The 24,305-nt window shown below is 42.5% G+C and overlaps 2 protein-coding genes across 5 annotated transcripts; one reads left to right on the forward strand and one right to left on the reverse strand.

Annotated features, from left to right (window-relative positions):
* Positions 1–86: 86 nt before the first annotated feature.
* LARP6 (La ribonucleoprotein 6, translational regulator) lies at positions 87–12,598 on the forward strand. Of its 4 annotated transcripts, XM_074917705.1 has the most exons (4): positions 3,399–3,646; positions 7,994–8,020; positions 8,672–8,864; positions 9,952–12,598. In XM_074917705.1, exons 1-4 carry the CDS (start codon positions 3,423–3,425, stop codon positions 11,023–11,025), a joined length of 1,518 nt encoding a protein of 505 aa, XP_074773806.1. In that variant the 5' UTR covers positions 3,399–3,422; the 3' UTR covers positions 11,026–12,598. The 4 variants fall into 4 exon arrangements, with proteins under 4 accessions (XP_074773805.1, XP_074773806.1, XP_074773804.1 ...); XM_074917704.1 differs by lacking the exons at positions 3,399–3,646; positions 7,994–8,020 and adding an exon at positions 87–415; XM_074917703.1 differs by lacking the exon at positions 7,994–8,020 and having other exon boundaries at positions 3,399–3,661.
* A 1,970-nt stretch (positions 12,599–14,568) lies between these two features.
* On the reverse strand, positions 14,569–24,207 carry MAPDA (N6-Methyl-AMP deaminase). Its single transcript, XM_074917707.1, has 10 exons — positions 24,108–24,207; positions 22,335–22,465; positions 21,769–21,829; positions 20,910–20,997; positions 20,243–20,324; positions 19,323–19,449; positions 18,562–18,642; positions 17,432–17,570; positions 16,838–16,938; positions 14,569–15,484 (listed from the first exon to the last, which is right to left on the reverse strand). Exons 1-10 carry the CDS (start codon positions 24,165–24,167, stop codon positions 15,293–15,295), a joined length of 1,062 nt encoding a protein of 353 aa, XP_074773808.1. The 5' UTR covers positions 24,168–24,207; the 3' UTR covers positions 14,569–15,292.
* Between the last annotated feature and the right edge of the window lie 98 nt (positions 24,208–24,305).

Consider the following 24,305-nt stretch of genomic DNA (forward strand, 5'->3'; position numbering starts at 1 on the left):
CTCCGCCCTCCTCGCTGCCCGCCCCGGGAGCGACGCTCGGCACCTGCTGCCCGGCGAGGCGGCCTCAGGTAGGCGGCCGGGGCAGGGTGGGGGAGGCGCCGGAGGGGCTCTCGCAACCGCGTGCCCGTCCGCTCCCCCGTAGTAAGAAGACACTTTTACGGTTGTGCTTTTCTGAATTCTAAATGCAAGTGATTAAGCATGAAAACCCGCGAAAAGGCAAGGAGCTGGACGCCCTGTTGTGCCGCAAGAAGTTTCCTTGCAGGCGCCCGCTTGTCACAGAAGGCGAGAGTCGGACTCGGAGCTCTCGGGTCCCGCCGCGGTGCGCCGAGGCCCGTCTGCTGCCCGCTCAGACCCTCCGCCTCGCGTCACCTCCTGCTCTGGCCAGTGCCTGCCAGACCCAAGCGGAGCCCCACAGGTGGGTAGTGGATGCTTTTAAACACCCCAAGAACTCGCTCAGTGGCTAGAAAAGCAACGGCGCGGCTGCGTGTGTGTGGAAGGCCTGTGGGTTGCCTCGTCCCGTCTGTCCCATCTGTATCCCGGGTTTAGCTTTGTGTATTGTCGGTTTAGTTACCGTTTGCTGAAAAGCTGACAGAAAAATAATGTAATTCTGGCTTACTTTGTGAGAAATATAAAACATAGGGGTGTCTTTTAATGGTATGTACAGTGCCAACAATGAATATGTACCGTGAGAAATCTGTCGAAGTTTTGTACAGTTGAGGTTCATGGGGTTATAATCGTAACTGGGTATCAGAAGCTCATCTGAGATATGGGTTCCCATCTAAGGGACATTTCCACATTATTTGTTTAGTTTTAAGTTCTCCCACAGTTAAAAATACTGCTTAATCTCTGCTAGTAGTTAAGCATTATAGAACATTGCTATATTAAAAAAAACAAACCAAAACATTGGCCTGGGAATTTCAATGACGATCTGTAGCTTAGACAGAATGTAGTTGTCAATAAGGATCAAATGTTATAAGAATGTATATTCCTTTGCTTAGCAATATTAAGAACTCGAGTGTTTAACCTTATTAGAAACTCCCTTGGTTTTCCCCCCTGAGTGCTGGCCAGGCTGTGGGTGGAACCCAACAGGAGGATGAAGTCAGATGTTCCTGCTCAAAGAAAATTGACAGTTATTTTGGCCTGTTGATTTAGAGGCTGAACCTGTTTGCAGTGACTTTGGCTGCCTCACCTACGGATGGACACATCACGTAGGATTTCCGATTTGCAAGGAAGAGTACTCTAAATTCTCGTTGCACCCAGGGTTCCCCAGCAATTGCGGATCTGAGTGTTAGTGCTTTATTAGGTTTGTGCTGTATAAATCTCTCTAATCACTCTCAATTTATATTTAGGCAGTATGAGTAATTGCAAGACTATGCATAGCGGGATTATCGGAATGCTGTCTTTCTTCTGTTGAAATGTTGTCTATCTTGTGTAGTAAATAGCCTAGAGACCTTAATAAAAAGGTGGGAACTGTGGGTGCGTATGCCTGGTTGTGAACCTTTTGTGTCACTGACAATGTAAAAGTATCATCAGCATTTGGTTTAGAAGATTAACGACGTCTAAATTAATGATGTACTTGTGTTAGAAGACTAAGGTCGTCTAGATTAACGATGGCTAAAAGCAAAAGAATTTGTGCTTGTTAGGGAAGAAACAGATAAGAAGGGATTCCTTAAAATAACAAAGCAGAAACTTATCTACCGGTGGTGTGTGGTTAGTAGTCCTTATCGAAAGTGCTGAGAGGACTAGTTTTTGAAATGAGCATGCGCTAGAGCAACACACGGATTTGCTGTTATTTTTAGAACGTGCAAGAATATATAAGGACTTGTTTTTCTAATAAACTTCGGAGCTTGACTGTTAACCATATTGGCGTGTGTCTTGTCTCACAACCTCATCCTGCAACAAAGATCTAATCAAAACAGTTTGGAATAACATCAGTCTTCATCTACACTAATTCTCTCAACATTATTAACATATTTGTAGCAGGCTAGATGATGATGATAGTAGGACTCTTCAAAGAAATGAGCTAAAAGTTGACAAGGCCAAAGGCCAATTCTGTGCAGTGACCACTGGTAAAGCAACAAACCAGATCTAGAGTCCTCCTCTATAAAATCAAGTTCACTTAATCTTGACAGGGGTCACGAGACAAAGTGAAATACCTCTCTCAAACATCATTTAGGTTAGCTGTGGCACACTATAGTTCTTTGCTTATACTGGTCCTGACCTTGTTCCTCCCCAGGGAGGCAAACAAGTCCTATGAACAAAATAGACCTGCAGTCCCTGGATGTACTCTCTCCTAGAATGTGTATTTTGGACTTGCCTGTCTGCTCCCATGGAAATCAATAGCTAAGTGATGCCCTACCTAGCACTTACTACAAATGCTGTTCCATTAGCAGAGAACTAGAGATTTGGTTAGTGATGTGTGTAAACATATTTCATAAACAAAATATTTCATAGTTTAAGGCACATTAAAACCTGAGCCAAACCCACTGAGGCAGAGCAGTACTCCCACTATGTGTTTGTGCCAGCACGTCTGACTCAGGACTGTCAGGGATGGGAACAACTGGCCCCAGTGCAGTCTTACATTTTGTCCATCCAAATTTTTAAGAAGACACCAAAGCAATACCGTGGAGTACGGTTCAGATTAATCGTACAGACTAAACCAAGGATGCCACAAAGGAAGCAGTGACTCAAAAGATCCAACCTGCATTTAGCACTTTGGGTTCAGATAGTACTTAAAGCTCTTCCCTGACTGAAGAATGAATTCCATGGTAAATTGAAATACTTCAGATTCTAATCCTGAAAACATGAATGTTAATTTCATTTTAATACCTGAAACAGTCCACCGAGATACAGTGCAATAGTCTTAAGTTCAAAATGAATCATAAGGGTTTCAGAAAGGGGCCTCTATTGTAGTAAGTTCTTGTGGGGAAATGTTTTGTCTCAAAGTACTGTGCAGAATTACAGAGTGGTGCTCTACCAAAACAACATAGAGCAAATCATGTCCTCGTTCACTCGGTTTTATTTCCAAGTTTTATCCTCGGCACTTAGAGCCACGCTTACCGCAGCGTAACCTTTTGGATTTGTCAGGCCGCAGCCGCGCAGCCCCAAGGCTCTGCACGGGGAAGCCGGGACGTGGCTCCTCGGTGCGGGGCCGGTCGTTTCCTGGTGACTTAAACGCTGCCCCCGTCACGCGAAGCTGCGGCCGTCCTGCGGCCCTTCCCGCGGGCCCCCGCACCGCACCGCACCGCCGGAGGCGGGGCAGAGCCGCCGGGCCGGGCCGGGCCGGGCCGCGCCCCGGGGAGGGCAGCCGGGAGCGCCGCCCCAGCGGGCCGGGAGGGCCGGGCAGGGCCGGGCCGGCCGGCGGCCGCAGCAGCGCGGGGCATCGAGCGGCCGCGGCGGCGCGGCCTGTGCCGCCCGGAGCCATGGCCCAGCGGCGGCCGGCCGCGCCTGGGGACCCCGAGGCGGCGCAGCCCGGGGCTGGGGCCGCCGGCCCGGAGCTGACGGCGGGGAGCGGCCCCGTGCAGATCCGAGTGGCCGTCCAGGCGGCCGCGGAGGAGGAGGAGGAGGAGGAGGAGGAGGAAGGCGGCGGCGCGCCGTGCCCGGCGGCGCGGGGCGGCGGCAGCTGCAGCGAGGAGGACTCGGGGCGGTGCGGGCGCTCCAGGTGAGCCCGCCGGGGCGCGGGAAGGGCCGGGCCGGGGCCCCGGCGGCGGCAGGGAGGGAGGGAGGGAGGGAGGGGGCCGCTCCCTGCGGGCCTGCAGCGGGGCCGCCGCGGGCGCCCACGTAACGGTGCCGCCGCGGCTGATGCAACGCCGGCGGGGAGGGGTGGGAGACGCGGGAAACCCTCCAGCGGGGCCACCCGGGAGCCGCCCGCCGCGGCGGAGGCTCCGCCCGGGCTGGCCGCGCTGCCCAGGTGCGGGGCGGGACGTGGCTTCCCCCCGCCAGCAGCGCCGGGCTGTGGTGCCCCCGACATTTCACTGCGTTGCCCAGAAAGGGGTTTGCGGTTGGTTGTTTTTTGGGGTTGCGTTTGGTTTGTTTTTTCCCGTTTGGTACAGGCATCGGACTGTAGAGATTGTCTTCAGCGGAGTTACGATATGGACAAGCAGACCTGTTCTATGGTTTTGGAATTAAGTTGACCAGACATCAAGTCTTTCACTTGTAGAAGGAACATCCAGGATTTTTGTGCCAGAAAACTACAGAGAGCCAAAGCTGACTAGTTGTAGTTCATCTTGTGTTTTGTACTAAAGCTGCAGATGCAGTAAAATTTGAACTCACATAAATATTTAGGTGCAGCATGAAAGTCAGTGTTCTGTTCCAAGATCAGTTGTTTCTAATCGATTCTCCAATTTCACATCATAGTACTGACTGAGACTGAACTGCAATGCATTATTTTAAATTGCGGAGAGGTAGTTGGGGAGGGGGAAACTTTCTGCAGCTGCGGAAGTTGTCAGCTGTGCCTACAGAAACAGGAGGTGAGCATAGTGAGACACAAGTAAAATGTTTAAACTAAATCTGCTTGGTCTTTCCACAATCATACGTGACTGGCGTATTTTTATAAATCAGATGTGTACAGCAGTCTGCAGTGTTGCATTCCAATTACTGATTTCTTAAATGCAGAGTATTTTTTACATTTGTTTTTCTTGACAGTGTTACTTGTGTAAAAGCTTCTAGCCCTGGCCTAGACTAGAAAAAAGGTGGTTATTTTTTTCAAGCTTTGTAACACAAAATAGCTAACTCTTAAGTGCTGCTTATTGAATCCTCTATAGTAGGTTCTATCCTCAGAAATGTTTGCTGACAGTGCTCTGTATACTCGGTTCTTGTGGAGGTTGCTTTTTTGTAAACGGCCTCTTCCTGATCCAGGGAAGGCCAGAGGTATTGCCATGGAGGGAACTGTAAAGGCTCTGCATCAAAATTAGCTGAGTGAAGTTCATGCGTGCTTTTGGCATTTACATGTTATCTTAGCTAAGGATATACTTTTGGGAATGCAACATCTGATAGGAAATTATTTACCCAAATATTTGAAAAATTTTCAGTGATGGTCTAAAACCGCTGGGAATGAGTCATTTCATTCTCCAGCTAAGCTGGCAGACAATTTAGATTTTTTTCTCTCAATTTCTAGTTTTTATAACTTAGGAAAACCATTTCCCCATGGACAAGACACCACAGTTCTTCAGGAGATCTCTGAGTATTTGTGACATTCAGTCCTCAGCCAGAAAAATTTTCAGAGTGTTGATAACAAATAGGTGGTTCTCCTGTGTGTAAAGTAAAGCTGTTCTCGCTCAAGTTTATTTTGGATGCAGACAGACACAGGAAGAATCTGAGCTTGAAAGGTGACACTTTTCATGATGCTGTCAGTCTAAAATACAGTGTTTCACAATAGAAATTAAAATTTAATGATTGCTGCAGCCATGTGTACATTAGTAAGCACCCAATATTGTATCCACTAGTTTTTGTTAACAGACCGTCACTGCCTTGAGTGATTGTGCTGTTAGAACATCAACTTCATGCTGTAAATTTTACTGCCACATAGTGCTTATTAATATAATACCTTATTCTTTTTAAGACTCAGCAGAAACTTGTCAGAAGGTTAGACTCTATGTAGGCAATTTAATATATTGTTTGTGAGTTCTGATATTTAAAACCCAAAATCTATTCTCTATGGAGATACGTGTTTAGTTTCTTGTGTGACTAATGGTCAGTGAGTCACCATGTTAAAAGGTTTGTTTTCAGTCTGTCCTAACTGTTTTGACAAGCGTATCCGTCACAAAGCTCTAAATAGAGAAATAAGTAAATGAAAGTTGTGAATAACTATCAGGTGCTCTTTTTTTTTTTGTGGTCAATGTTGATTGACATTGATTTATCAACTACTTTTGTAGTAGAGTTGATACCCTAGAGGTTGATCGTTACTATGGATTAATATGGAGCTAGTTATAAATTTCTGCATTTTCTGTAGGTGAAATTTCCATACAGTGCTTGGTGAGGGCTGTTGTGAGAGCCCTAAAGTTTTTGTAAAAGCTGAACAGTCTGAAAATATAGAAGTGATGTATGGTTCAGACTGTGGCCAATGTTTAATTGAGAGGTGAAATGATACCTGTTTCATTCTGATTCAGTGTGTTAACACTGTAAGGATGTACTGACCTTTGCAAACATGCACTTCGTTTTTATTTTTTTTCACAAGCATAATGCTCCATTTTCTTTCCATCCAAACCTTCCAAATACCTGCAAATGTCTGTACTAATAAACTATCTAAAACCCCTGTGAGCTCCATCCTGAATTGAAGGTTTTTTTCTTATTTTCTTATCAGGGTGTGGATATGTAAAAATGCTGAAATGTTCTAAGTTTCTGGTGCCCACACTAGTTCTGAATAAGTAGTTAATGAAAAATGAGGAGTAGTGGGGGAAGGGAATATCATAAATGAAACCTAAACACTTAACCTCGGTTTTTCTTCCTTCTGAAGCCAGCACTCACAGCTGGCCATTAAACATTTTTTACTATATTAATCATCATCTGTTATCCTCCACTTCTGGCATTGTCAAATAACTTACATTCTTTTTCTTGCTCCCTCACTCTTGTCGTTCCTTGGAACTGTACGCCATTAAGGGCTAGGGAGATTTTGACAAGGAGACTTCTAGGGTTGTGCGAGTGAGTATCCGTGTATATCTGCTGTGCTGCCCTATCGTTGGAAGAACCTTAATAAGTAAATAGATTGTTAGCTTCAAAAAGCCAGGTCCTGGAGAACTGCTGTAACTTGTCACACGAGGGAGCTGGTTCCCTGCGCAGAACCCTCTGACCTGAACAGTGCCTTCAGCTGTACAGCAAGAGCCTGCCTAGGCAGCGCTTCTCCCTGCGCCCGGGCACCGGCAGCATCTCCCTCCGCATTGAGATCAGTGTCCAGTTTGTCTCGGGGACAAAACTGGCACAAGGCAAGGTGATTCAGCAGCCTGCGTCCTCCCTGCCAGATTGCCCTCAGAGGACTCTAGTGTGATGCCTTCTCCTTTGCTTAATGATTTCATGAGCTCTGCAAAAGCAATTAAAAGCAATTTAAGACAATTTTGGGAAAATGTGTGGTTCCTCTTTTTTTTTTTTTATTGCTGAGGTACATAGGAGATCAAAGTAATACATGGTTTATAGGGTCTAGAGAGTTTAGTGGATGATTAATTTTATTTATTTTTTTTTAACAGAAACTTTCATGATGGTCCCACAGCAAAACCAGACCACTAACAGCTTTAAAAAAAATGGCTCTGGCTTAAGATAGGCTTGTGCATTATAATTCTTGCAGCAACATCTATGGCTGTAGTATGTAGGTGAACTATTTGCCTCAGTGCTAGAGAACTATTTAAATGGTAGTTTGTATATCAGCAACAAAGGTGTTGCTGTAACTGCATGTGGCAAGAAGTTTATCTCAAATCCATGGTTGCAGTATCTTTTTTTGAGATAAGATGCTCAGCAGTGCTCTGTTTTGCACAAGTACCTACACAACATGATGGGAGGGGGAGAGAGGAAATGAGAATGACTTCTTAGCAACCTGCAGATGTGTGCAGTACAGCTCTGCCTGAGGTGCATGGGCTGCTACTGCACCAAAGTCCTCAATCTGAAATGTACATACAGTTTAAGCCCCTTGGTAAACGGCTAGTTGTTACTCTGTCACTCTGGAAGGGACCTGTAAAAAGTGCAATAGTCCTGTCAGTCTGTCTTACTCCCTGGATACTGGCTCCTGCGTTCATGCAGTGATGAGGCTTGAGAAATCATGGTTGCCTCAGGTTGGAATATTTATTCACTGGTATGTGACGCTGCACATTAGCACATAGACGTCAAGCCCATGTTTAATAGCTTCCTACTGAAAAATAAAACACTGTCACTGGAGAAACTTTATGTGAGCTGGCACAGGCAGGATGCAGGAACAACCACAAAGCCATGGATGAAATGCAGAGTAAATTTATTCTTCCCTTGTGGTCCAGGGGGTCTCTGCAGCAGCACCTGGGCAGACACATGCAAGTGGGCACACTGGCACCACCGGAGCTCAGTCCTTGCTAGCCATGAAGAGGTGAAGCAGGAAAAGATCTTGAACCTGCTGCTGTTGCTCGTGTATGTCAGGGGTTTTGCAGGTGTACTTTTCCACTGTGCTTTGATCTTTCCCACAGCAGGGCAGGAATCCCAAGGATGAGGTGCCTCTGAGTTTCTCACAGGCCTACGTTAAGTGCAGTCATTCTACCCGTCAGGCGCACACAGCTAAACAACTATCAGTGTGACACGTGGGTTTTGGCACCCCAGCTGCAAGTCACTTGAGCATGTTTACAGTCCTCCTTGCCAATCTTTCCTTGTAATCCCACAAACTTTGTACAGCACCATGTGCCTGTGCATCTGCATTTCATGTTTTGGTGTAGGATTTGAGTTGGCAGAGTGTTTCCAAGATGTACTGTGTATGTCTCATTGTTCTGCACTGAGACCAGCTTTTGGAATGAGCTCAGGAACTTGACTCCCTATGCTGACTGGGAAGCTTCATCCTCTGAGCTGGCCTCCTGCCTCAGATGGATAGGGTGATACCTGTTCAGTGCCCAACTATAAAGTAAGTTGGAATCAATGTTACAGTTACTGTTTTTCAGTTTGAAAGACTATTTGAATCCACTGATATAAGATGAAGATCTGTTAATAAAATGATATAACTGTTTTCCAGTGGTGGGGAAAACGATGATGACTCTGACCAGAACTGGAAACCACCAGAAAATGACCTGATCCAGAAGTTAGTAGCACAGATTGAATATTACTTCTCAGACGAGAACCTTGAGAAAGATGCCTTCCTTCTAAAGCATGTGAGAAGAAATAAGATGGGCTATGTCAGTGTTAAACTCCTTACTTCTTTTAAGAAGGTAAGCTAACTTTTTAAGACTTGAAATGCCTGTGCAAGCTTGATGAATCTAAAAGCATCAGGAGAGATGAGATGAAAATAACTTACTTTATAGAGATAGTTTACAGTCTTCCTATTTATCTGCCTTTCTCAGGGGTTGATTCAGTTTCGATGTGATGGTTAGGTTTGTTCTCATTCAGAACTTTAATTGCTGAACTTGTTCATGATTGGCTAGGGAAATCATGGGCTTTTAAGCAACTAAGCTTCTAAATTATCATTATGGGAGAGAGTAGGGCATAGGAAATGGGACATTCGATAAAAATTAATTTCTAGATTCATGAGTAGCTAAGTAATCCTGGTAAAGTTACTTTCCTGTTTCTGAGAAAGGATGGTGAATCTGACCTTTGCAAAATGTATGGAGATCCAAAAATTTAGTGGAAAGTATCTGATAACTGAAGTCACTTAAAAGTGAGGTGGTGTGGTGTTTTGTTTTGTTTTTGTTTTTTTTTTTAACATTAGGAACTCGTATGTACATAACTGTATGTAACTGATTTCTAAACCTACATTAGAAACACTTTGTCAAGATTTTAAATCTGACAGTTTTGCAGAGCTATTCAGCCTAGAAGTTAAGGCACTCCCAGTTTCTTCAGATTATGCCAGTAACAAATTCTTAAAAACACTCCTTGGAAATGAAAAAGTCTGGGGTTTTTTAACTGAGATTTCTGAGGGAGCAAATACCAGTTCAATGAAATGAAGTCTTAAACTTGGAAAAACTACTCATTTGGCAAATGTAACAAAATAAAATCCACAGAACATGCATTTTGGTCATGGTTCAGACCTAAATATGGAATGACCAAATATCACTTGAGGAGGCTTTAAAATAAAGTAATGACTTTCAGTTTGAGATTCAGTGTCAGTTCCTATTTTCAGTGGATTCATCAGGACAGGACCTCACTGATGCCCATTACAGCAGGAAGACTGTTTACTTTTTCACTCAAGTCTGCTCCAGGAAACTTAAATCCAGGTTTCTGTTTGTAGACTGGAGCCTGCATCTGCCTTGCACTTTCTGTAATGAGTTTGAGTGGGTTTGACCTGTGTCTGTCTTCAAGGTGAAACACCTTACCCGTGACTGGAGAACCACAGCCTATGCACTGAAGTACTCGGACATTCTTGATCTCAATGATGATAACAGAAAAGTTAGAAGAAATACTCCAGTTCCAGTGTTTCCAAGTGAAAACCTCCCTACCAGGATGTTACTGGTGTATGACATCCACATGATTTCTGAGCTACAGGTTCTTAACAATCAACAAGAAAATGGATGCACACAAGAAAGGATAATGGAGCATCTCCTCAAAGCCTTTGCGACTTTTGGTGTAATTTCATCAGTTCGTATTCTCAAGCCTGGTAGGGATCTACCACTTGATATCAGGAGGGTCAGCAATCAGTACACCCAGCTGGGAACTCAGGAATGTGCAGTTATAGAATTTGAAGAAGTAGATGCTGCCACACGTGCTCATGACTTCATGTGTGCTGAAAAGAAAGAGAGCGGCATGAAAGTTGTACTAATAGGCATGAAACCTCCAAAGAAAAAAGTTCCTAAAGACAAAACTCGTGATGAAGATACCAGCAAAAGTCTTAAGAAGACTAAATCCCTTAATAGAAGAGTTGAGGAACTTCAGTTTGTTGGTGATGAATCTTCAGCAAATAGCTCTTCTGACCCAGAGAGTAATCCTACATCACCACTGTCAGGACGCAAAAGTACTGCAAAAAATACTACAAGTAATTTGAGTCCTGTCATACACCCAAACAACCATTTGAGTCCTAGTGTGTCACCCAGATCAAGTCCTTGGAACAGTCCATCTTCACTAAGAAAAGTAACCAAAAGGTCTCCGCTGGCTGAAGACAGCAAGCTTAAGCCAAGCACTAGCCCTGAAATTCCAAGGAAATGTACAGATTATTCCTCAGATAGCAGTATCACTCCTTCTGGTAGCCCCTGGGTACAGAGGAGAAAAGCTAAAACTGTAACCCAAGAGGAAACTCCTGTCAGTAGCCCCATGTTGGCTCGGAAAATACAAAATGCAGATGGGCTGCCTATAGGGGTGCTGCGGCTGCCTAAAGGTCCCGATGGCACTAAAGGATTCCACAGTGGATGTGAAAGAAGAAAGGCTATGAAGAGTGAATAAACTGTTCTTTAAAAACAAGCTCACAAGTCAGTCAACTGCTTTCAGTCAAGCCTGGTGAAAAATTAATCACTAGAGTGACTGAGCTAAGTCAGTATTTAAAAGATTTTGTATTCATCTAGAGACTTTATCATTTGTATATTTGTATATTCTCTTCACAGAAGCACAGAACAGTTGAGGTTGGAAGGCGTCTCTGGAGATTGTCCAGTCCACCTCCTTTGCTCAGGCAGGGTCCACTACAGCAGGTCACTTTGGGTTTGGAATAGCTGCAGGGATAGAGACTCCCCAACCCTGTCTGGGCAACGTGTTACCACATCCAACCACCTGCACAGCAAGAAGTGCTTCCTTGTGTTCAGGTGGCATTTCCTGTGTTTCGGTTTGTGCCCCTTTTTCTGTTACTGACTGTTGCTGAGAAGAGCCTAGATCTATCTTCTTTACCCCTTCCCATCAGATATTTAAAAACATTGATGAGATTCCCACCCTGAGCCTTCTCTTCTCCAGTCAGCCCCAGCTCTCTAGGCCTCTCATATGAGAGATGCTACAGTTTCTTAATCATTTTATGCACATATCATCTAATGCAATGCCCTTATCTGCACTGTTATTTTAAAAAATGTATTAGTTTGAAATGCTGTTGTGGTTTAAACCTGACCGAGAGCCAAACACCACACAGCTGCTGGCTCACCTTCTCCTACCCTGGAGAAGGGGGCAAAGAATTAGAGAGGTGAAGGGAAGGAGACTCACAGGTTGAGAAAAAAACAATTTAATAACTGAAATAAAGTAAGTTTTAAATAACTATTATAACAGAAAATACCAAACGAGTAATGCACAGTGCGCTTGCTCACCACCTGCCCATTCCCAGTTAGTGATCCCCGAGAAGAGAGAATCCTGAAACCACGATCCCGGGAGAGCCAGCGAGCTTCCCAGCTGACTTTCATCTCTGTGCTGAGCATGACGTTGTGTGATCTGGAATATTCCACGGGCCAGTGTGGGTCTGTTGCTCTGGCTGTGCTCCCTCCCAGCTGCTTGTGCACCTGCGCACTAGCAGGACAGGGGAAGTTGAGAAGTCCTTGATTTCTTAGCAACTGAAAACATCAGTTTATTATCAATGTTCTTCTCATACCAAACCCCCTACTGAATCCAAAACACAGCACTATTCTTGCTACTAAGAAGAAAATGTTAGCTCTGTCCCAGCTGAAACCAGGACAAATGTCTGAATATAGAAACAGGCATATAAACCGTTTGTGGAACTATGTTAATTTTCAAAGCTACGCTCCTGAATAGCAGTGTGTAAATACCTACAGTTGTGGTTGTATTATGACAAGGTGTGATATGTTACCAGCCTAATCGCAGGGCAGAGAGGTTTTGAAGCTTTCTTGTGTTTGTCTCAAAAAGAACATTGAGAAACTTATGCTACAGTTAGCAGTTGCTCTCTGCTTGCATACATCTCCAAAGAAAACATTTAGTCAAACCAAAGTGTATATTTTCATGTAATGTGAACAGGTTCTGAGCATTGGAGACTGTTCTGTATGTGTTCTCTCATATAATCAGATGGAAATAAAAGTATTAACTCAGTCTAGATTTATTTTGTTTACTTCAGAAATGTTAGGCTGCACCTGAATAGATACTTAATCCACTTAAATCATAAATATGAAATTCTAGAAATAGTTACTTGAAATTTCAACCACATTCAGGGGAAAAAAACGTCCTCTGCCCCATTACCGATGCTGTGGTGATGCTTCACTCCAACACCGTGTCAGAGGTGGTTTTATATATAAACTAAACAATGGTTTTCTCACTGCTGACTCTGAATTTAACAAGCAAAGTCAGCAAGAAGCACTTAACTATAATCCTACCTGAATCCAAAGAAGGAACTTCTGCAGTTTTACTTATAAAAGTTATCCTCCTGAAAAAAAGTAGTGAGGTTTCAGCCTCTAACGTACAACTTGGGAACTGCACGTTGACAGAGTTCTGATCAGACGATGAGTCTGCATTCCAGGGCTTCTCCACATCGTTTCCAGCTTTCATTTCTGCTCTAAGGTAACGCTTCTGCAGTGTAAATAAGTGCAGTAACACGCAGTTAGAAAACAACGTGCAGAAATCCCCCAGTTTGTGTATCATTCTGTAGCCACCCAAATATATGCCTGGTTCTTCACACAAATGGAGTCCTCCAAATCACCTCCTGACTTCCATTACCAGCTGAGACACTGTTAAGACTGTGAAACATGAAGCGGTGGGTTTTTTTGAATCGGCAGCACATCTGCAAGTATCTTAAGTGACAGGGTAACTACACAGTCTTCAGAAGAGTGATGCTCTAACTCTAGACTCCTTATAACAGTAGCACGCTTCACCAATAACCAGGGAAATGGGTTTTCTTAATTACAAAACTATGCAGCAGCCACGTGTCATCAAGTACAGGGGGGCAGTACTACAGCTGATGCAAGGCAGTAATTTGAAGACACACAGAAGTCAATTAAGTGGAAATATTGAGAACTGTATGTTACAGTGCATAATGTTGAAAATCTCTTAAGACACTGTATGCTTGCAGGGAAAAAAAAAAAAAAAGGAAGTTGAAAATAGCATTTACCAGGGCTGTCCTCTTTGCATGAACACATCTACCCATCACATTCAACAATAATAAAAATCAAACTGACTAGAAGGCTGTAACCTGTAAAAATATTATAAAACTTATTTTACAAGAGAATGCCATCACACCTGAGTGTAGGCCCACTTCTCCTGAGACTAAGATATACATGACGATAACATACAAGAAAACTGCTCTCTAGAGAGGTTTTCAATAAGAAAGGAAATAGAACACATTTTCCACAGTAATTATTTTTGTAGAAAGAAAATACAAACTTGATCAAACAGCAAGTGATAATGCAACTTGACCAAACAACAGAAGAGAATGGGATCAGTGAAACTATTTGGAAAGTAATTTAAAATACTGCTTATAAATAAAAAGCCATCATGAGGTCTTATTCTGAGTTCAGATTAAGACTATATAAAATCAGTTTTGTTTCACATAACTTTCCTCCCATCTCTAAGAGGGATCTTTTCTGCTTGGAAAATGTTCTGTGGAAACCTTGGGTAGCCACACAGACATACCAACTTTGCTACCCTTCCCCCTTCCTTTTTCTCCCCCCCCTCTTTCATTTCTTACTGCCATTTTGGGACCAGAACAACTCTTTGCTGCTGATTTTATTCAAAAAGACCAAAATAGAAGTCATGAACAGCTTTTGTGTCGTTGTGCTGATGTTCAGCATTCCTTGATGAGCTCAGAACGTTTGTTTGTTTAATTAATCAATGTAAAAACATTCTAGGTGCAAAACACCTCTCTGGGTGCTTCCTGCCCTCGGCAGCAGTATCTAGCAGCAGAGCGCGTTGCAGGCCCATGTTGACACTGAGGTACCGACATCCATAGCAAGAGGCCAGAGGCACAGAGACCCCCGGGGGCTGTGGGAGCGCAGGGAGGGCCCCCAGCCCGCAGCGGGGGAGACATGCTGCTCACCCCCCCCCCGCCCCCCCTTGAAGTAGCAATTTCAAAAACACAGAGGTTGAAGCTATTTTTATTGCTTTTTTTTACAAAAAACAAACATTCTAGAAAGCATTTTAAGAATTAGACCATTTCCCCGAAGTAGCGCAGAGTTTGTGCTGGCATTCAAGATTCTTAACTTTGTCTAAAACAGCAGCAGTGCCGAGAGCATGGACAGGCACCGCCACACACGCTACACAATCCACAGCAGGCTTCTGTCATAGGCAGGCGCCGATAAAAACAGATGCAATCTTTAATTCCTTTGGGACAAATATTTAATTCTCCCTGAGTTTGCCTTCAATCAATCGCTCAAAACTTCTGTTTAAAAACTACAAAGCCCAAATATACACACACCATACAAACTGCTTGGTGTAATGGTGCTAACAGAGGCATTTCAACCCCTAACAGCTGTGCCTTTATTTTGTTCCAATTCTCAAATGTTTGCAGTGTGATGACATTTTTCAACTAAATATTTTTTTCAAATGTCCTATCAGCTGGCGAGAAACCACATGATGGCACATTTGGAATTTTAGTCACTGGTTGAGCACCTTTCTCAATGACAAAAGAACATTTAGTTGTGTCCTTTATTAGTGGGGCTCATTCCTCTCATCTTCGTTTTGCAACGGCACAGTTTATGGGCTGGGTTTATAAACCTAAAGTCGGAAAAAAGCCAGAGACTTTGGTAAAAAATGCTTATTAACAAAGCTAATACAGCCAAGCTGTTTAGAACAAGTGTGATTAATCAAACAGAGTTGGCTTCAGTTTACACCACTGTTCCCTCAGATTTGATTTTACTACACTTGAAGCAAAGATATAGTTGATCGATTCATAAGAAAGATCCCACATCTGTGATCGAGTCAGATTAAATGTTTTTGCAACCAGCTCATATTCTTGCGACAGATCTGTTGCAAAGACGCCTTTATCATCAGTCTGGAGTTAAATTGGAAAAAAAAAAAAAAAGAAAAAAGTTTAAATTAATTCGTCTACATCAAAAAGTTTTTTCTACACGTTACAAACCAGTTTTATCTTGCTGTTTCACATTTTATTCCCTGGTTCTTTCATCTGTTCGTAATTATTTCATACTTTATTTGCCCTATTTTCACTCAAAATTAGTTATTCAAACATATAAGAAAAAGTGATGTCACAATTTATCAAGGAACTAGGATTTCCAATTAAAATTTCTAGAAAGACGGCTATCAAATGATGCATACATTCAAGTTATGTCGGTATGTGCAGGTCTCCTTATTCCTCTTCTCCCTTTGCTCAGCTCTGGGAACTAGAGCATACTCTGTATTCCTACACCTTTGGGGAAGAAACTCTCTCACCCTCCGCACTTCGTGTCAACTAGAACAATCTCTTGATACTGACAGCATCTCTTGATACTAGGCTGGCATCAAAAAAGTATGTTTGAAAGCCACCTAAAGTTTACTCATCTAAGGGGAGCAAGTCAGGATTATTGCAGGGTTAATGAGATTATCCATCTGCAACTCAGAGCCCACATGTCCCCACGGAGAAGAACACTAACTATATCCTCCTGAACTTAAGACACTGCAGTATCTGGTTTTATAGGCCTTTATGGGTAAGCTGCTTTCTTACGTGACTTCATTGGTTATAGACTTGTCACAATTGAAAAATCTCAGAAGTAATCTCTAGCCATGAGTTATTTTTCACCTAATACAACAGAGTTCAAACTCAGTAATTTACACAATAAAGGCTTGAGGCTTAGTTGAGTAACAAGCACAATGCTCTTAGATATACAAACCCTCAGACAGGGCTACAAATTATAGGGGTTTAACAGAATGATAGTAAAATCTTGCCAATGCCAGCAAAAGTACTTGGCACTTCAACATTTCAGGACCTTAATTAGCTATCAAGAGAACTCAAGAACTCTCATCCAGCACCATAAATCCCCAGGTAAGCACGAGCTTACATGCAAACATTGGACCAGTATGTTTACAAAAAAATCTGTCAGTATGCAAACAGTTAAGATCATTGCATGTATAGCTGATTGTCTCTACAGAAGAAAAGGGCTTGCTTTACAATAAACCCAAGGGAAATAGTAAAAATTCCCATTTGTATTGCAAGCATTTCTCAAATAGAACATTATGAAGAAAATGAACTCTTATCCCGGCCAAAACCAGCACGGATTTCCTATAAGCAGATGATTTGCCGCAAGGTCAGAAACTGTAAGTCAGCTCTGATCCATAGAAGGAGATATACTTCTCCCATTTCACACTAGTTTGGCTCTTTGCCTAAATACATGGTTAAAATCAAAAAACTCACACAAAGCACTGCAGGGTGGCCCATGTTGTACCAGTATCCAAAATGGTGTTTGTCACAGGAAGGCACTGTCTGAGTTTTGATGTTTGATGTCATGCAAAGTTCTAAGGGAAAATAAAGAAGAAATAAGGCTATGTATCAAGACATGTTTTTGACGCATTGACTTATTTCTGTTCCTGAATGAAAATTAAAATTGGCTAGTGTTGTTTCCTTGATTTTCTATGCGTCAAATATCTGGTAGTATCTTCTAAGGAAAGTTTAGTAATCAATTTCTCCTCAGCTACTGGCTGGGTATAAAATTTAGGGAGCTTGCAGAGCAGATACAGAAACACCACACAGCCTTGTACAGTAACTAAAAGTTAAGTTTTGTTTGATCTAGTTTTGTTTTCATCCAAGACATCAGTTGTAGTCTGCTGCCATAAATATGTCAAAACGGACAAAAGCGTTACCAGTGTACCGTTACAGGCAATTCTTCCCCTGCCATGATTTTCCAAGTCACCTCTGGTCAAAGACAAACCAGAGTTCCTAGGATCAGCAGTATGTATGATATTCTGAAATCTAAAGATCACCAAGTAATTTTTTCAACATTTTTCATACCAATAGGTATATGATTCTGTCGAACAAGTGGCACTAACTCTTCTGAACCTGCTGTTGCAGAGTTGAGAAATGTTCCATGTCCAATTCTGTCAGGAGGCAGGCCCAGCAGAATTTTGGTCTCCTCTTCTTGATTTGGAATCTAGAGAGGATATATTTTACATTCTATCAAGGCAGCATAAAACAGTACATGAAATAATCACAACGGACTTCAAGTTCTAGTTTCACAGCCTATCTTATCCAAAAGAAAGTGTTAGTGAGACTAAATACCTGCATTCGTACCCTGTAAAGAAAGAAGTAGTCCCTAAAAGTGACTCAACTTGAAATTACAAACCAAAGAAGCCATAATCCTTAACTAGTACATAAAAACCGATGCTTGTTTGCTATTTGCAGTTCCAAAGTACTTCCAGTTGGAGGCCTCAAATCAGCTCTGTATGCTTCAGTTTCAAAACTACCCTGCCAGGAAGGCCTTCAATGTCTGTTTTACCCAGGGATTAAAAAAAAAGGTGCATGAAGAACTTAAACTGCAAGAGGCCAAAACCAAAGAAACGGAAAAATAAAACAAAGGCAAAAGTCCACTGAGACATTAAGAAATAAATTTTCAGAGAAGCATGCAAGAGTATCCTGCAAAAGCCTCCTTTAATGAAATAAAACCCAAGTATAAATAGGCCTGTGACATCACTTATGATGCTTAATTTCCCAAAGAAATAAAAATACTTTCAGTATTTATCAGCCTTGTCACAAGTAAACATCAGCCACTTCAACAGACTGCATGGAGCAGCCCAGCCCTTTCTACTGATATAACAGAACTCCTCGTGAAAATGTGCCAATTTTACTATACATGACCTCTGACAAAATACCAGGAAGAAAACAGCGGATCTCTTAGAATATTACTAATTTTCAATTTCACACCTAACCCCCCCCGATAGATACAGTACAGTAAGAAATATTTGAACAGTTCTGATTCAAAACAGATTGTTGAAGATATCTCCTTGTTCTCTTCTCTCATCAAAATGCCCCAAACCCTTACTACTTCAGCCTGAAGTTCAAGACACACAGAAGTTAATTAGTTTCATCACAATTTTTATAAAATGGGAACTACAGAGAAGGACCAAAATAAAGAAAACTTTAACCTCTGAAAGGTGCAATGCCAGCTTCAGACCTGCTTTCTTTGCTTCTGAGAGCGGTTCCAAAAAATCTTGACCATGTCCTGCCTTGAAGACAGAAACACATCACCATTCTACAGCTTGTTTTACAGAACTCCTCTTATAATAATAACTAAGAAGTCGAGCAATATCAAAATACTTAATTCAAATACAGTTACACTGAATTATTTTTCATTTCCCATTCAGTTTTAAATGCAGCAAGTCACATAACGTTCTGCAGTATGGGCACAGTTTAGACAAATTGGTCAAAGGTCAGTAGTGCAGACAGTGCCCAACACAGACAAGCCAATTGGCTCAATTTTGATATCCTTTCTACAACTATCACCTAGAGCTATTTGGTTTCAACTTGACAGCTATCCTCAAACATTTTTGCTTTCTTAATTTGGTGCATCTAAACAATATTTAAACTAGCATCAACTTGCAGTATTATTTAACATGCCTCAACCCAGTCAATGTGACTGGGACAATTCAGTAACAGACACCTCCCAAATAAACACTACTTTTTAGCAGCTCTTTTTTCAGTGTCATGTATTAATCTGTTGATTCTTTGTTAAGAGTATCTGTCTTTTACAGCAATAGGGATTAACGGATTATTAGCAATCCATTCAAACTAGGCCACAAACATCAAGCAAAAACTTGTAAGAACAAAGTATGATTAGAACTGCTTGCTGTTACCCAACATTATACGTTTATCTTCAAGAACAGACCAAAATAAAACAAAAACTTACGGTGGGATCACCACTGAGGTCAAGTCCTACTACAACCCCATCAGTGGAAAGAAGGAACTCTTCAGCAAGTTTAACAGTCTGCTTAGCAACTGCTGGGCCACTTCTTCTGTTTATTGCTATTAACAATCTAGGATGGAAATGTACGTATTAAGTTAAATACAAGCTGTAATACCAGGAGACCAGTAAATCTGATACCAACAAAAATGGCACTTCATATCCTTCACAGCTGAGTATAAAGAGTATTTGTATAGGCAACTGTTCAAGGAAGGAAGGTACCAAAGTGCAGAGGGACACAAATGAGATGAATAGGTGGTTGGCCTGTGAAATGCAGTAGCCCCAGCGAGGGGGCAGACAGGGAACAACACGCTGCTCATTTGCTGCCTGCACTATCAGGCAAGCAACCTGTCTGAGGTGCACACACGAAGAATGAGAATTCTTCAGCTTCCACAAAATCTCACAAGGGTTACTACTGAGAGTATAAAAGACAGGCAAATTGAGTGCCTCCAGGCAACCACTGACACCTGAAACTTTTCTGCCTGGTGGGACTACCTCTCCTTCTACAGCTGTTGAACAACCTCCTGTTGCTTCTACAGCTAATCAAGCAAAATCTTCACAATGAATCTAGGCTATGAAAAACGAGTCTTGAACGCAATTGCAGCCAAAAGCACTGCTTTTCCTGAAAATGCTGCAGAGAATGGACAGTCTTAGAGCTGAAAAGCTTTACCCAGTTTTATTCTCTGTCAGTAAAAAGGAAGATAAAAATCCAGGTTTCCATATGAATTACCTGTTTCCATTCCATGTAATCTAGTTTAAACATCATTTTGTCTCCTACATGGATGGCTTGTAAACCCCTCTGGAAATGACTGAGCACAAGACTACACAAAACCTTGAAACAGAGGAACTCCATGTACTTTATTTACCTTACATCTATATCCAAGCCTTCTTCTTTACACTGCTTTATACCCTCAAGTACAGTTTCAACATACATCCTTTTGGTCATACCTACAAACACATGCATACATTTGGAATAAACATATTTGAATTAATGTATTATGTTGCAGAGTCAGCTCTCTAGCCTCATAAGTTTCACTTTACACCTTTGATTTTAGTCCACAGTCTTCTAATCTATATAGTTCTAATTCTGTTTATAAACATAGCTTTGCTTTGAAGCATACATTTGAATTAAGCCTCCTCCTAAGCATCTAGAAGAAAGAAAATAACAGTGTGAACCAGAGAGTAGCAACAGGACTTCTCTCATGTGTTTCTATTAAACCACATCTAAAAGAAAATAAAAAAAGTAGTAACAAATATAAAATATATCAGCTATTAAAAATATTAGCAGACTCAGATGTCAAACTAAAGCAAATAACCCAAATTCTTGGGTAGCAGAGTTATAACTGACACATTTTTGTGCTCAAAAGTCTAATAGCAAAGTGACGTGCTTTTGCATCATTAAATCTTTGCTTTTATATTTAAAGTATAGTTTTATTTAACCTACTAAATCTGACTTTACTTGTTATTAACATAGTCTTAGCTAAGTTTGATAATACATCAGACTTACAAATTAAAACCCAGAACAGACTGTACCTGTAGACTTTTCTTCTCTAGGAGTGCTCCTCAGTTCCAGATACTTGACACCATCAGCAGCAAATTCTTTAATAACATCTTTAGTTATCTGATTAAGAAACAGCATATTCATCATCATGAAAGTAATGCTTATAATTGGATATATTTTTCTTTACAACTAAAAGACCCAATTACTTTTTGGTGTGAAACACTTGCAAAATTCTCAGGCCCTACGTGTTTTTGGTGCTCTCCATCTCTGGGAATACTACCCCACAGAGGGTACCTTCAGCTCCCTCAGTGGTACTAAAGAGAGTTCAGGCAAAAGAGAATTTCCTTGTCTGAACAAAGAATACCCTTCAACTGGTGCAGTCATAACCCCTTTCACAGCTACTGTACCTTTCTGTAAGTTTAACAGGCTGCCTAAAAGCCCTTTACAGGAGGAAAGAGGAGGACACTACACCACTTTCTACTTCCTATTTTGATCACACAACAAATCTCCTTGACAGTTTTGTAACCTACAGTGAACAAAGGGCAATTCTATTTCTGTAGTTTTGCTACGTAATGCCCCAAAGAAGCAGCAGACTGCAGTAAATCAAAGCTTTTGCAACAATAATGTCTGAAAAATGTGAAGTCTGTTTATCAGTCCAAGCATCCAAGTGGTGGTAATGACCACCGTATTGGAAGCTCACTTCTTTCACAAAAACTGAAAGTTATGTACAATTCCGTGTTTCTAAATTGATGTGTTTTACAATAATAATTCTGACCTGCAATTGAAGAGACCATTGTTGATACTGTTACTGGGAACCCAATGGTGTTAGTCCAACTAACTCTGACTGTGTGCACTGCTTGCTTGTTTTAAGCAAACTTTTAATTGACTTACCAGTAAAATATCTTCAGTCCTAGTGGTGATCTGATAGATGATCTGAAACATCTGAAAACATCTAAAATAAAAAGGTTAAAAATCGGGCAAACGACGAATGGTAAAATGAGTATTAAAAAAAAAATAAAAAATCTACATTTTGAAAACATGTACTATGTTCAATAACCAGCTTGTAGCTTAAAACACAAAGACCATCTGAATGATGATTTCTGATTTTAGATGCTAACAATACATTTGCAACAGAAATTATTACCACCACAAAGCTTTATGAGGCACAAAGGAAAACTTTTGTTCCAAAAAAGGAAACTATACAAGTCAATTTTCTCTGAAGAGCATATGCTACGTGAAAGTTTTCAATCCTTTAAAAAGGGAATTGATACAAGATTTCCATTTAGTTTGCAAACATCTAAGAAGTTATTCTATAGATACAAGCATCAAAAAATGTAGCAGAATGTATTGTAACTAAAACTTGAGTATTTTCTGCAGTGTATAAGGCCATACATTTTTGGTTTTAACATAATTAAGAGACACTCGGTAAATGTTCACACACACACACATATACTTACTCATCTAAGGTTCTTTTTTTTCCTTTGTCAATCACAGTCATCCCATTCTGGATCTGAAGGTACGGCTTCTGGGCCATAAGTTTCTTCATAGTGGCAGAACTGATACAGCCATTCAAATGAGCGTGAAGCTCCTAGAGAAAAAAAATCCTATGGATTTGTGTGCGGTGAAAAGGATGGCTTCTACATCTTGTTTGTATTACTGTTCTTGTATCCTACATTACTGTTTCACTCTGAATTTGAAAATAAAACAAGTTATTTCTGTGTTTGGCTAATAGTTGTTTCCTCATGATTTTGCATGCACCAGTGCACCTGAGCCTGTCCTATTTGTTTCTTCCCCCTTGGGCTGCTGTTAGCGCTGATCTCAGTGGGAGCACAGAGGCCAGGGAAGGAGCTCTCCAGTTGATTGCTGGAGCGCTGCACTTCGAGGTGAGGAGGAAGCAAACAGCTGCCTCAGTATTAAGAAAAGTATAATAAGGATTCGAGAACTCCTTCTGCATCCACTGCAAGATAAATGTATGTGTACATTGTTTGAAAACAGCGACACCTGTATATCCACTCACATTTCCTTTTTTCATACCTTGTAGTTTTAACTCGAAACAGAAATCCAGTAAGACACAACCTTCTTCCCATTAATGGCAACTGGGATCACTGCCCTCCTTTGTCCAAGACTGCTTTCTGCCTGGCTTTCTCTGGACAACCTGCCTTTGGGGTCCAAATCCATGATCTTCAGCTCCATTCCTCACTTCACCTTTGCTCCTTCTTATGATCTATTGGCTCCTGACATACGGAACAGGTCCCTAGTGCTCTCCCAACTCATTCACAATGTATCCGCAAACCATCTGCTTTGTTACTTGCCCTCTCGCCCCCGGGGAACACATCCCTTCTCACTGGGAGAAGAAAAACTGAAGAAATATTTCTTCAAGGTTTTGACTGGAAACCATGTTGAAACTGTAACTCCTTCAAGATTTAATTAGTTTATTTTGTGAAGTATTCTATTTCAGACTCCTATTTTAAAGTATTAAATTCACAGGCAGAGGAAAAGGAGTCAGATTATCTTAAACTGTAAGGGTGCACAACTCCAACTGAACGCCAGAAGCTATGGCTGCTGCTGGAAACCAAGCCAGACACGCTACTGGCACTAAATAAATTTTTTCATAGTCTTACAAGTGAAATACCTCATAGAATTCAGTCAGACATTCGACATAAACGCTGAAAAACATCTTATTGAAAAGGAGCACGAGAACACACGGGTGGTGTAACGTGACGTGGTTTGGGCTGTGCCGCTGCGCATCCCCTGGGTGAGCACTCCGCGGGAGTACGTGCCGCTCGCTGCTTCGCGGCCAGAACGGGAACCCCGATAAAAACGCAGTAACACGTCCCCAGCGATAGCCCAGATCCGCTACAAGGAAGGCACACCCTTCGGGACGTGGGAAAAATAAGCGTTATCTGAGACAGACTGCTTGGGCTAGCCGGGGGGAAGCAGGGCCAAGGAAGAAAATAAAGATCACGCTCAACTGATTTAATTGGAAGAAGATTAGACACTAAGAACTGCAAGCCAGCTGCACAGGCCAACACCTCCCGCGTTCCCCCGTGGGATCAAGGGCCTCAGCAGAGCGGCTGGGCCGCCGCCGCCCGCCTCAGCCCCCCGCGCCCGCCCCTCAGCCCCCCCGGCGCCCCGCGCCCGCCGCCGCCTGCGGGACTGGCGGCGCCCCGGCCGCCCTCGGCTGCTTCAGCGCCGCGCCGCCGCCCGGCCGCGCCTCCGCCGCCGCTCACCACTTTGGGCAGCCGCCGGTAGAAGCGCAGGTCCCGCTCGCGGTCCCGCTCCGCCGCCATGACGGCGCCTGTGCCGGCGGAGGGCGGGCGGCGGCCGAGGTCACGGCGCAGGCCCCGCCCCCGCCGCCCCGCCCCGCCCCGCGCGGGCAGGCACAGGTGCAGCACGGCCCGGGCCGAGGCCGCAGAAACCACTCGCAG

The sequence above is a fragment of the Athene noctua genome, chromosome 13, assembly GCF_965140245.1.
Source record: "Athene noctua chromosome 13, bAthNoc1.hap1.1, whole genome shotgun sequence".
Lineage (NCBI taxonomy): Eukaryota > Metazoa > Chordata > Aves > Strigiformes > Strigidae > Athene > Athene noctua.

Bases quoted from the DNA above. Each gene is read 5' to 3' on its own strand.
- LARP6 (XM_074917705.1), top strand. From the start codon at position 3,423: ATGGCCCAGCGGCGGCCGGCCGCGCCTGGGGACCCCGAGGCGGCGCAG. The intron at 8,021-8,671 runs GTCCTTGCTAGC...ACTGTTTTCCAG, and splicing joins ACTGGCACCACCGGAGCTCA to TGGTGGGGAAAACGATGATG. The intron at 8,865-9,951 runs GTAAGCTAACTT...TCTGTCTTCAAG, and splicing joins TCCTTACTTCTTTTAAGAAG to GTGAAACACCTTACCCGTGA.
- MAPDA (XM_074917707.1), bottom strand. From the start codon at position 24,167: ATGGCGGCGGAGCGGGACCGCGAGCGGGACCTGCGCTTCTACCGGCGG. The intron at 21,830-22,334 runs GTAAGTATATGT...TTTTTATTTTAG, and splicing joins AAAAAAAGAACCTTAGATGA to ATGTTTTCAGATGTTTCAGA. The intron at 17,571-18,561 runs GTTAAAGTTTTC...TATCCTCTCTAG, and splicing joins TGGCATTGCACCTTTCAGAG to ATTCCAAATCAAGAAGAGGA.